The following is a 12,359-nucleotide window of genomic DNA, read 5'->3' on the forward strand; positions in this document are numbered from 1 at the left end:
TCAAGTAGAATGCTCCTTACGGAGTCCGGCCTCCACTTCTCTGAGTCTCTACTCACCAACGCTCACCCCCAACCTTCCCAACGTCTCACTATCTGGGAAGAGAATGAACTGAAAATGAAATGAAATCCATCAGTTTCATTCTGCTTGGGATTAAAATTCTCGCTCAGCACATCAATTTGTCTTCTGAGTTATCAGTGAGGGTGGGGGGACATGGGCTCGAGGGTGAGTCCGGTTTACCTCCGAGTGGAATCAAATATCGGGAAGACGTTGCTTACGTGCGCTGTGGGCCCTGTGGCTGCCCTCCTCGCTCGGCTGGGCTGGGCTCGGGGTCCCTCCTCGGCACAACTCCTGCGCGGGACTCCACCCCAACCCTGACCACGCTCGGTCTCCACCACTACCTGCGGCCCAGTCAAGGGCAGGGACCTCTCGCTCACTCACAACACGTGGCACGCAGCGGCTCTCGAAGTTCCTGTAGGGCGCCAGCCAGAGTGTAGGGCCTGGTCAGTAGTTCCCTGAAGGACCACACGCCGCGCCTCAGCAACCTCATCCAGACAGCCGTGAAGGGCCGGGAGAGGGCAAGCGGAGTGGCGGATCCCAGTTCCATGCTCACCGTCATCGCCGACCGCACAGCTGGCGGCACGGGACGCCAGACAGGGTCCCCACGCGGGCAAACACGAGGTAACTGCAACAGCTCCGCCGAGCCGTGCGCCCAGAGCTGTCTGATACGAACCAGGATGCAAGGACTCTGGGGACAGATGAGAACTAGCACTAAAAGCAAAAGTTCACTCAAGACATGTGATTTCATTATAAAAGCACTGAAACTTTACTAGTCTTTTATTTTTCCTATTTGGCTTCTAAGAAAGGGTGGCATGGTTAGGAATTTCCTTTGATGTGGTTTTATAATAGTATTTGCTTCTTCTCTATTCTTTTCCATAAGGATATTCACTTTAATCTGACTTCTGCATGGCTGGAAAAGGGGATACGCAATAACGCTCTCAAACTCTTTCATCTCCCTCTTTGCTCTCCCACGCCTCTCACGGGTCGGCGGCTGGCTCTGGCTTTTTCTCAAGACTCTCTCCTTGACCCTTTGCTCCACGAGTTCTCTCCCGCGAACCATGCGTTCCTGGTGATCTTTAATTTGCATCTGTTCCCTCTCGCTTACGTGCTTTCTTCTCTGGGCGCTCAGGACTCCGCGCTCTTCTGGCACAATTTTGGGGAATGTTGTTTCACTAGGGGGCCGTGGTAATTGTCTACATGCTTTGTTCTTCGACCCTCTGACCTGACCTCCTCTCTGAACATGCCTTTCTATGTGTTTCACCTCTCTCTCCGGAACCAAGTAATACCGCCTTTGTCTCTCTAGCCTGTGGGTCGTCTTCCCCTCCAATTTCTTCTTGTTTTCGTGGCCTGTCTCTTGTTCTTTCACCATGTCCATTATTCTTTTATTATAGTAAGACTCTGCTTTGGCCAGCCAGTAGTCAAGGGAAAGAGCTTGCTCCCTACACAGCGTCTCATACTCCTCCTGGTATCTGTGAGTTATCAGCTGTCTTGCCGCTGTCGTGTGCACGCCACCTAGATTCTGTCAAAGTAAGGTACAGAATTTTATAATGTGACCGTCTTTTCAGACACAAGTAAACAGGCACTGAAAAGATATGCAGTCTCTTGTTTACGTTGGTGTTTAACAATCGTGATTTTTACTCCCTTCACTCCTAGGTGAAACTGGGAGCTTTCGGAGTTGAATTACCCACCACCAAAATCAATAACTAGTTTTTAAAAAATACAGTATTGGGCGTTTTGAACACAATACTCTGTTTTGCAAGTATGGATACAGCTAAACACAACTGCTAGTGTAGACACACTCTGGAGAGGGGTCACCCGTGCAGGATTTTAACCCTAAGGCTCCTTCTCCTAGTAGTTCCAAACTGAACAACGTGAAGATTATTTACCAAGATTTTTTTCTCCAGTGGGGACTGCTGACCCACAGCAATCCTAGGGTCTGTAGACGTTTTAGCCCAGGCCAAACTGGAAGATAAAAAAGCAGAAGTAAATTAGAATGTGGGAGGTGTCAGAGCCTATCTGCTCACATACTGACTGAACTGGAGAAACCAACTGTTTTGGTCAAGGCCAAGGGTATGTCCTGTCCGAGAGAGAGATCCTCTGTGAGGCGGGCCTACCTCCTCTGGGGAATTTAACAACAGCACCTAACCCTTTCATGGAAACTAAACACGCACATCTCCCGTGGACTCAGTGGGAACCACTCTGAATCTGGAGTGTGGGCCTGGGAGAGGGATGATGCAGGCTCCGCAGTGCTGGGCTGCTGGGCCTCCCAGCCTCCTCCGTCTTCCGAGAGACTTCCGGACTCCGGAGCTCGCAGTCCCTCCTCTCTCTGCAGCTTCTTGGTCCGGGCCCTCTCCGCCTCTATCAGCACATATAGCATCTCTGCCTTCCGATCTTTTGTTCTGAAATTCTGTTTTGACGTAATCACCTGCCCCTCTGCTTTCCTGCCTTATACTGCCACTCATCCTTCACCCTAAATCCATTATGAGACCGTGCCCTGTTCAACCCCTTGGGGTGGGAATTTGTGGTTACCCTTTTTTATGGGTCAGGCTCATGGCAACACAAGTGAAGATTGCCAACTTTTTATGTGTCATCCCTGGTCTGATCTGAGTTTACTATGAGGTCGTGTTGAAGCCACTGGGGATGACTGGCATTTCATCTCTGTGCCTTTTGTACTATTTACAGCAAAGACCGTGGGCTTTGAAGCCTGACACGGCTCTGTCTGAATCCTAATCACACCACTTTGAGGTGTGTGACTCTGGGCAAGTTACAATCTCGGTCAGCTTCCTCATCTATAAAAGGGACGTGGAAGACAAAAATCTGCTTCTCAGGGTTACAAAGAACAAACGTACATTAGATTAAAGAGCCTGGCACAATGTTTGACAGGCGGTAAGTTCTCAGTAAATGGCAGTTGTCTCTCCTCCACAGGTCAAGCCCCTGACCATCAATTCTTTTTGGAACATTCTACATAACAGTGATTTTTTCCCCTTCTTCTGAACACTTATTTTTAACATTACCTCTACAACTCATTTGAAAATCAATCAGGGTTTACACTGTGATACCTGTACTCCTCTATCATTTTTAACATTTTCACGCTGAAATTTAGACTCTAAGAGGGTGGTAGTTTGTACTTTACACCACGAATATATTATTAGAATGAATCTGATACCAAACATTGGACCTCACGGGCTCCTTGGGTACATTCCTGTCTGCCTGTGTACACCTATTTTGATATTTAAAAAATACAACCATCTCACTTTTCTCAGTACGTAGAAACTAGCACAGTACTTAACATTAGAGCATGTGATCCCAAGTTCTCAAAGTTAATGATTTGTTGGTTACCCTTATCACATGATATTTGAGCATCTTTCTGTTACATTCCCCATAACGCTGTATTTATCTTTTCGCTGAAACATTTGCCCGTCTTCCTTGAGGGACGGGCATGTTTGTTTTCCATGCCTGTCTGGGGCTCTCACACTGGGTCCTACCAGTGTACTTTCATTGCATTCTCATCATTTGGACCCCTTAAGGTCACATAACAGTTTTCAACTTTGCAGCCCCAGCCTCAGCTTAATAAATACTAGTTGAACAAATTGTGAGGTTGTGTGAGAAAGGGCTGTGCCTTATAACACCCCGCACATTAGGACAGTACTCAACGCTCCGCGGATCCTCACTGAATGCTTGTCCAACTTAAAAGGGAAAGTTAGAGGGGGAAAAAAAGCTAATCTCAATTTCCATTTTCAGAGGAGACACACAGGATAAAAACCGCCTACGTCATGGGCTCCACAACAGACCTCCATTTTTAAGACAGACACAACGACACCCAGCGAAGTGAAATCATGGGACTTCTACTCAGCATCTTGCTCAGAGTTTTAACTCCGTCACTATCGTCTTCCGTCATTGCAGAAACAGGCAGAGCGGAGCCTCTCTCCAGGGGAGACCACAGCTTGTCTTCCAGAGGCGGGGACCGTGATGGCTCCAGAACCTTCGCATGCAGGGAGCTGACTTAGCACAGCTCCCTGGCTGGCTGGCGGGTGGCGGGGCCGGGATGGAACCAGGACGCTCAGGTCGAAGCGGTCCCTTCAGGACGAGTTTCTACCCTAGACTGTAGGTTATAGATGAACGAAAATAGCATGATTTTCTAAAGATACTCGCTCTCATGTTTTATGGCTTTTATATTAGGGAAACGTCAGGTGTCCACGTAACGCATGACGATGAGAATTCACTGTGGCTGCGCGGGAGCCGGGGGACGAGGTGGAGGCGGGTCCGCAAACCAAGTCAGCCTGGGTCAGCGGGAGATCCATGCACGGCTGCCCCCGACGAACGCTAGCCTCCCCGGGGCGTCTAAGGGGGGAGGGAGTCCCGACCTCTCCTGTTCCGTCCCCCGCACACTCCTAAGCCTCCTCCCAGGTGCGGCACTCCAGGCCCGGTTCCTCCTCCACCTTCGCGCGCACCGCTTCCTGCGCCGGAGGCGGCGGGTGCCCTGCCCGACCGGCCCAGCGCGGCGCCCGGAGCTCGCGAGGCCCCGGAGCGCCGGGACGGGGTCTCCGCGGACGCCCGGCTGCGCCTCCGTCCGCCCAGCGCGCCGCAGAGGGCAGCCCCGCTCGGGGACGGCGAGAGCCGGAGCTCCCCAGGGGCAAACACTCAGGACCCAAGACGGCCCGCACGAATTCCAGGGCCAACGCCCCCGCGCATGGGAGCGGGCACGTAAATACCCCAGGACGGCACTCGCCGCCGGCGCGCAGTAGCCCCCGGCGCGCAGTAGCCCCCGGCGCGCAGTAGCCCCCGGCGCGCAGTAGCCCCCGGCGCGCAGTAGCCGCCGGCGCACCGTTCAGTACCCGTCCGCCCCGCCCGGCTCGCACACGCGGCCGCACGCCGAGCCGCCGCCCGCCTCCAGAGGCGCTGCTCTCCCGCCCCACGGCCCCGCGGCTCCGCGGCGACGGATTATGACGTCACGGCCAATGGCGAGCCGGCGCGGCGGACGCTCTAGCCCGCCCCGCGCTGGGCCGGCGCTCTCGCCTGCTCCGGAGGACCTCACACGGCCGGCGGACGCGGAGCATCGTGCGTGCAGGCAGGCAGGCTCCGGCTACGGCCGCTCGCTCGGTCCGGCGGAGGGGCTGCTCTGCTTCGCTGACACGCGTCCCGCCGCCCTCAGCGCTCCGGACCCCGTGCGTCATGGACAGCGCGCGCTCCGGCTCCAGATTCCAGTCGGACCTGGACTTTTGTCCGGATTGCGGCTCCATCCTGCCGCTGCCCGGGGCGCAGGACACGGTCACCTGCGTTCGCTGCGGCTTCCGCGTCCCCGTGCTAGGTGAGCGGCCGGGGGGGGCGGCGGGGGTCCTGACGCCGAGGGCCCCGGAGCACAGCCCGCGGGGAGGGCAGTGCAGGTGCCACGACCGTGCTTCCCGCCCGCGCAGACTTCGAGGGGAAGGTCGTGAACACCTGCATCGTGTTCAACAAACTGGGGACAGCCGTTCCCGTGTCGGTGGACGAAGGACCGGAGTTCCAGGGACCCGTGGTGAGTTAATGACCTCCAGGACTGGCCCCCTCGGGAGGGCGGTGTGGAGATGCGGGGGTGGTTGTTGAGGTCTGGAGGGAAGCAGCCCAGCTTGAGGAGGAGTGTGACATGTGATTGCTGGGAGCAGCAAGGGGCAGGACGGGGCCTCCCTGACCATCTCCGCCCGGCCTGCGTTGCTGGCCAGGTTGACAGGCGCTGCTCTCGCTGTGGTCATGAAGGAATGGCCTACCACACCAGACAGATGCGCTCGGCCGACGAGGGACAGACGGTCTTCTACACCTGTACCAGCTGCAGGTGTGCACCCTTCCCTGCCCCCCTCCCTTTCTCAGTCTGCTGCTCCACTGATGTCCTCTTGGTACTGAGAAAGCAGTTATTTCCTTGGGTCCCATCTCTCTCTACAGTTCAGCTAACAGGTTTGTGATCTTTTTATTTTTGAAAATCAACAGTTTTCTTAATCTTTTTATAGCCAGTGAACTAAGCCTTTTCAGGTATTTAGAAGGAAATGAAAACATGGAGAAGGCAAGTACTGCTTAGTGGTTGTGTTGGAGTCTACCACGGGTTCAAGGTAGTCTTTCTTCCTTTGGTCAGAATTAATCACTTGTGCGTTGAAGAACCCGGGAGCTCCGAATGGGTGTAAGAACTCTTTGTCTCGGGGGCTCAGTCAGTGAAGCATCTGCCTCCGGCTCAGGCCGTGATCTCGGGGTCCTGGGATCGAGCCCGCATCGGGCTTCTTGATTGCTGGGGAGTCTGCTTCTCCCTCTGTCTCTGTCACTCCTACTGCTTGTGCTCTCTTTCTCTGACAAATAAACACATAAAATCTTAAAAAAAAAAAAAACAAAAAACCCAACTCTTTGTCTTTGGTGTTCTGTAGTTTCACAACAACATATCGAGATGTGTCTTTCTTTTCTTTATCCTGTTTGGAATTTGTTGGACTTTCTGAAACAGGATCTTTTCCCCCCGTCATTCTTGGAAAACTATCAGCCGTTATGTCACCGAATGTCGATGTTCCTGCTTGCTCTCCGTTCTCACTTCTAGAGCTCTGACTGATGAGTTTATTACACCTCTTCGATCCTCCGTCTCTCTCATCCTGCCTTTCGTGTTTTTCCATCCTTTTCTCTTTATGCTGCTTCTGCGTAAATTCTTCCAGTCTCTTCTAGGTAACTAACTCTTATCTTCGATTATTCCAGTGATTATTACTTAAAAATCTTTTTGAGTTCTACTTCATTATTTTTCAAATATCCTCTGTCATGTTTAATCATTCCCAATTCCTAAATCTTACTTTAAATTGGTCCTATTAGGGATGCCCGGGTGGCCCAGTCGGTGGAGCGTCTGCCTTCGGCTCAGGTCGTGATCCTGGGGTCCTGGGATCGAGCCCCACATTGGGCTCCCTGCTCAGCGGGAAGTCTTCTCCCTCTGCCTCTATCCCTCTCCCTGCTCATTCTCTCTCAATTAAATAAAATCTTAAAAAATTTGTCCTTTTATTCTTTTTCTTTTTTTTTAAGTGGGCTCCACATGGAGCCCAACGCGGGGCTCAAAATCAGGACCCTGAGAACAAGACCTGAGCTGAGATCAGGAGTCAGATGCTTAACCGACAGCCACCCAGGCGCCCTCCTCCTCTTATTCTTAAAATATGTATTACATTTAAGTATATCAAATATGAGTGTTTATATTCTGTGTCGGGTAATTCTGATACCCATAGTTAGGGGTCTGATGATGCTCTTTGTTGTTTCTGCTGACGACTGACTCATGGTGCTTTTTTTCTTTTTATTTATTTAGTAATTATGTGTTTAGTTATGTATATATGTAGTCTCTGCGTTGAATGTGGGGCTCGAACTCATGACTCCAAGATCGAGTTGCATGCTGTTCCCACTGGGCCAGGCAGGTGCCTCTCATAATGCTTTTTTGATTTGTTTTTTGACTATAAACACACATTTTTTTTAGAATTTGAACGATGGGAATTTCTTGAGTCCTGAGTTGAATGCTGTATTCTCAGTGTTTCTGTTTCCCGTTTAGGTGCGTTGAAACACTCACCAAGCTGCAATCACTTTATTTTTTAATTTAATTTAATTTAATTTTAAGATTTTATTTATTCATTTGAGAGAGAACGAGCGAGCAAGAGAGCACAAGTGGAGAGAGAGGGAGAGGGAGGAGCAGACTCCCGCTGAGCAGGGAGCCTGATGCAGGACTCAGTCCCAGGACCCCAGGATCATGACCTGAGCTGGAAGCAGATGCTTCACTCACTGAGCCATCCAGGCCCCTGGAATCACGTTAAGTAAATCCTTGGCTTCAGGTCTTTTTGGAGCGCATGCGTAGTATGAATTTGGGCTGCAAAGCCATGGAAAGGCCAGCTTAACGTTAGAAATTCTCAGGGGAGATCTTTTTTCTCCCTCTACCCAGTGAGACCATCAAATTCCACTTCTACAGAGTTGGATTTTTGTTTTCTTGTTCACTGTTACGCAGATGGGTAGCCCTTCAGGAATCCCAAATTTATGCAGCGTCTCGTGTCAGACATTCTGGGTTTGTCTCTGGTTCCTCCATGCGCTGTCCAAACAACAAGGAACCGTGGTAGCAGGGGCTTCAGTTGTGACTGACCGTCCAGAGTACTGGCTGCCCATCGCTGCACTCGGTGTGAAGACTGCCTTTACTTTCCTGCCATTCTATTGGCAGGTTAAAAATATCGGTAGTTAGATATACCTTTTGAGAGTCTAACTTTTTTCCCCCAGTCTGACGTATTAAACTCTTTTTTTAAAGAGTTTATTTATTTACCTGAGAGAGAGCAAGCACGAGTGGGAGGGTGGGGGCGGGCAGAGGGAGAAGCAGGCTCCCCGCTGAGCAGGGAGCCCGATGCGGGGCTCGATCCCAGGACCCTGGACCATGACCTGAGCTGAAGGCAGACCATCAGCTGACTGAGCCACCCGGGCACCCCTAAGGTTTTATTTTTAAGTAATCTCTACACCCACTGTGGGGTTCACAGTCACAACCCTGAGACCCAGAGTCGCATGTTGTATGGATACAGCCAGCCAGGCACCCCATTTCTTAACTTTTTAAAAAAATAGTTGTTGGTTTTTGTTTTTTTTTTTTAAAGATTTATTTATTTGAAAGAGTTGGGGGGGTGCAGAGGAAGAGAGAGAGAGAATCTCTCTCCTGCTGAGCGTGGAGCCTGACTGTCTCACCACCCCGAGATCATGACCTGAGCTGAAATCAAGAGTTGGCCACTTAACCCGCTGTGCCATCCAGGCACACCAACTTTTTTTTTTTAATGAACAGAAGTTTTTAATTTTTATGAGGTACAGTTTATCCCTTTTCTTTTTTCCTTTTTTTATTTAATGGCAAGTGGCTCTTTGTGTCCTAAGATATCTTTTGCATATTCTTTATAATTCATTGCATATATTTTTGGAATGCTTATATATATTTTTACTTTTTATTTGAATTCAGTTAATTAACATATAGTATATTATTAGTTTCAGGGGTAGAGTTCAGTGATTCATCAGTTGCCTGTTACACCCAGTGCTCATCACATCACGTGCCCTCCTTAGTGCCCATCTCCCAGTTACCCCATCCCCCACCACCTCCCCTCCAGCAATCCTCAGTTTGTTTCCTACAGTTTAAGAGTCTCTTATGGTGGGGCGCCTGGATGGCTCAGTTGGTGAAGCCTCTGCCTTCGGTCCAAGTCATGATCTCAGGGTCCTGGGATCAAATCCTGAATCCGGGCTCCCTGCTCGTTGGGGAGTCTGTTTCTCTCACTGTTCCTCCCCCCCCCATTCATGCTCGCTCTCTCTCTCTCTCTCAGATGAATAAATAAAAATCTTAAAAACGTCTCTTATGCTTTGTCTTCCTCTCTGTTTTCATCTTATTTTTCCATCCCTTCCCCTGTGGTACTCTGTGCTATTCCTTACATTCCACATATGAGTGAAACCATACTGAAACCATATGATAATTGTCTTTCTCTGCTTGATTTATTTCACTCAGCATAATCTCCTCCAGTCCCATCCATGTTGATATAAATGTTGGGTAATCATGCTTTCTGATGGCTGAGTAATATTCCATTGTATATCTGGACCACAACTTCTTTATCCAGTCATCCGTTGAAGGGCATCTCGGTTCCTTGCACAGTTTGGCTATTGTGGACAATGCTGCTATGAACATTGGGGTGCATATGCCCCTTCTTTTCACTACGTCTGTATCTTTGGGGTAAATACCCGGTAGTGCAATTGCTGGGTGGTAGGGTGGCTCTATTTTTAACGTCTTGAGGAACCTCCACACTGTTTTCCAGAGCGGCTGCACCAACTTGCATTCTCACCACAGTGTAAGAGGGATCCCCTTTCTCCACATCCTCTCCAACACTTGTCGTTTCCTGTCTTGTTAATTCTAGCCATTCTGACCAGTGTGAGGGTGTCTCATTGTGGTTCATTAGATGTATTTTAGATGTAATTTTAATCCAGCATTTTTCGTTCTCTTGAATTTGAAGGATTGTTTAGGGGAGCTAGTCTTCCACAATGTCATAAATAAAACTCCTTCCTTGACCTTTCAAATGAATGTCTTATCTAACACTACTCGAACTTCTATGCTTAAATATAATGAATCCTTTCTTTCTCCGTAGGTTCCAGGAGAAGGAAGACTCTTGATTTTTTTTCTGGGCGACTCAGCAATTCTTCCTCTTCTCTTCCTTGGACGGTGAGGGATATTGGGTTCTTAGACCCTTTGTTCATCCTAGTTGCAATGTTGTGCTCCCATAGAAGGAAATTATCATGTGGGGATTACCATTGTCCCTAGAGTACATCTTCTCTAGTTGAGTTTCCTTATCAAAGTTATATTTTTCTATATGAGCCAGACATATGTATGCTATTTATAATCTGCCTTGTTCCAAAAGGAATTTAAATGAATTTAGAGATATGTTTGTAATTTCAATAAGTATATCAGCTATGAAATATATATAAAAATTAGTATATGAAAAGGAAAAAGAAAAAAAAAGGACCAAAAACAGAGCCAGGAATGAGACTAATGGCAAAAGTAATTAAAAGTATTCCATCACTAAATCTTTTTGGTTCTTGAGTTTAGTGAAACAAAATATAGGAATCTGGGTAGTGGGAGATTGAGCAAATAATTTAACCAGCTCTCTTGGCATGTGAGCTTGGGCAACGAAAAATCTGATATTAAGGGTTACCCGTATGTGCTTACTATAGTTGGACATTTTGAAAATTGTTTTTATTGTTGAGATAAATGTAATATATATTCATTGTAATAGATTCATATATAGAAAGGTGTAAAAAAAGAGTAAAAATCACAAGGAATCCCGCTTCAGGGAGAGACTTGTTTTTTTACGGGCTTTACTATACATGCTGACTTGTATCTTGTTTTTTATCAGTTTGCACCAAAAACTTACGAGGGGAACTCTTGTAGTCCGGGCACAATAAACATATTCAGATTTACTCTGGGAGTCTGTAGTTTTGCTTTCCTTGCGTAAATTGTGATACTCTTTACATGTTCAGAGCTCTCCAACTCACCGGGTGTCGTTTGGCCCCCGGCCACGTGGAGGGGTGGGCAGGCGGGCGTCCCTGCGCCTGTCCACCATTCCGGTGGTTCTGGTTGACTCCCGCCCCCATCGGAAATCGGAGACAAACCTGTCCGTGTGTCCAGACCCCTTCCAGCCCTCCCTGGCCCCCAGCACCGCCTGGGTGCGGCCCGGGCTTCTGGGAGCGGCGTGCGGGCCTCCGCCCCGGGGAACCGGGCTCCCCACCCAGCCTCCTCCGACGGCCCCGCGCGCACAGCCGCCCCGTGGAAGCGGCGCTCCGCCTGCCCCTAGCCGGCCCCCCGACCCCCTTGCTTCTGGGACGCTGGCAGGTGCTCTTATCAGAGCACGCAGTGGTCTCCGGTCAACCCCATCGCCACCCCAGAGTGGGCAATCTAGGGCTTCGGTTTCACAGGTGCGGTACTTAGTATCTCGTGTCTTGCCCGCCAGGCCCGCCAGCAGACTGGCTGGGGGCTCCTAGGCGGGGTCTGGGGACAGTCTGAGCAAAAGGCGCAGGAAGCACCTCGCCCCGACGCCCGCAGACCCCGGCAGGGCCAGAGCTGGTCCTGATCAGGTGCTTGCACCTGCTGCTGGGCCGGAGCTCCATTTCCACACGCAGCCGGGAAACCAAGGCAGGCGCTGCGGGCGTTTGCTACTGCAGCGGCGGGGTGGTGTCCCCGGTACCCGCGCCACGCGCGGATCCCTGCGCCCCGCCTCTACCCCGCGCCCCGCCCCCTCCTGCCGCGGCTCCGCTGCGCGTGCGCGGGCGCCCGCGGCCCACGCTCCACACCCGCAGTGACGCCTCTTCCGCCAAGTCTGTGGCTGCCCCTTGCGGCGCCTGCGCACTGTCACGTGACGGCGGAACTAATCCGACGACGCGTGCGCTTAGACGCCTTTAGTGCCCGGGAGGGGAAAAGGGGAACTACAGAGTACGTCACACCCGGAAGCAGAGAGCCGGAAGTGGGGTTGGACAGGTTATTCCCCGGGGTGGGGAAGCGGAGGCCCAGGAGGAGGGGGAAAAAAGAAGGTGGAGGATCCTGGCTGCTACTCTGAGCCCGATACCGATTGTCTTAGACCCCAGAGACACAGAGAAAGGGAAGGGTGTCTCCTCCCCCTTCCTCCCCTCCTCCCTCTCCTCAGCCTTAGCCATGGCCGAGGCAGGGGCCGGGCTGAGTGAGACCGTCACTGAGACAACGGTTACCGTGACAACCGAGCCCGTGAGAAAGGCGGGGGGGGCGGTGCTCCTCGGGGTCTTCGGGAGAGGCCGGGGGGGGGGGG

General features: G+C 50.9%; 2 protein-coding genes and 1 long non-coding RNA gene across 5 annotated transcripts in view; 2 read left to right on the forward strand and 1 right to left on the reverse strand.

The window, feature by feature from the left end:
* Positions 1 to 816: 816 nt before the first annotated feature.
* On the reverse strand, positions 817 to 4,979 carry LOC103681936. 3 transcript variants are annotated; one of them, XR_005838758.1, is made up of 4 exons: positions 4,893 to 4,979; positions 3,849 to 4,159; positions 1,944 to 2,019; positions 817 to 1,576 (listed from the first exon to the last, which is right to left on the reverse strand). It is a non-coding gene; the product is annotated as an uncharacterized LOC103681936 (long non-coding RNA). The 3 variants fall into 3 exon arrangements; XR_005838757.1 differs by having other exon boundaries at positions 4,883 to 4,979; XR_573336.2 differs by lacking the exon at positions 4,893 to 4,979 and having other exon boundaries at positions 3,849 to 4,521.
* A 78-nt stretch (positions 4,980 to 5,057) lies between these two features.
* On the forward strand, positions 5,058 to 11,001 carry POLR1H (RNA polymerase I subunit H). The gene is made up of 4 exons (XM_040644876.1): positions 5,058 to 5,365; positions 5,472 to 5,572; positions 5,757 to 5,866; positions 10,173 to 11,001. The coding sequence occupies exons 1-4, from the start codon at positions 5,230 to 5,232 to the stop codon at positions 10,195 to 10,197; spliced, it is 372 nt and encodes a 123-aa protein (XP_040500810.1). The 5' UTR covers positions 5,058 to 5,229; the 3' UTR covers positions 10,198 to 11,001.
* A 1,081-nt stretch (positions 11,002 to 12,082) lies between these two features.
* PPP1R11 (protein phosphatase 1 regulatory inhibitor subunit 11) overlaps positions 12,083 to 12,359 on the forward strand; it is a 5,060-nt gene continuing 4,783 nt past the window's right edge. The window contains exon 1 of the mRNA XM_040644875.1: positions 12,083 to 12,298. Coding sequence (XP_040500809.1) covers positions 12,230 to 12,298 — 69 coding nt within the window. The 5' untranslated portion in view covers positions 12,083 to 12,229. The remainder of the gene's footprint in view (positions 12,299 to 12,359) is intronic.

This window comes from Ursus maritimus, unplaced genomic scaffold, assembly GCF_017311325.1.
Source record: "Ursus maritimus isolate PB19 unplaced genomic scaffold, ASM1731132v1 scaffold_30, whole genome shotgun sequence".
Classification (NCBI taxonomy): Eukaryota; Metazoa; Chordata; class Mammalia; order Carnivora; family Ursidae; genus Ursus; species Ursus maritimus.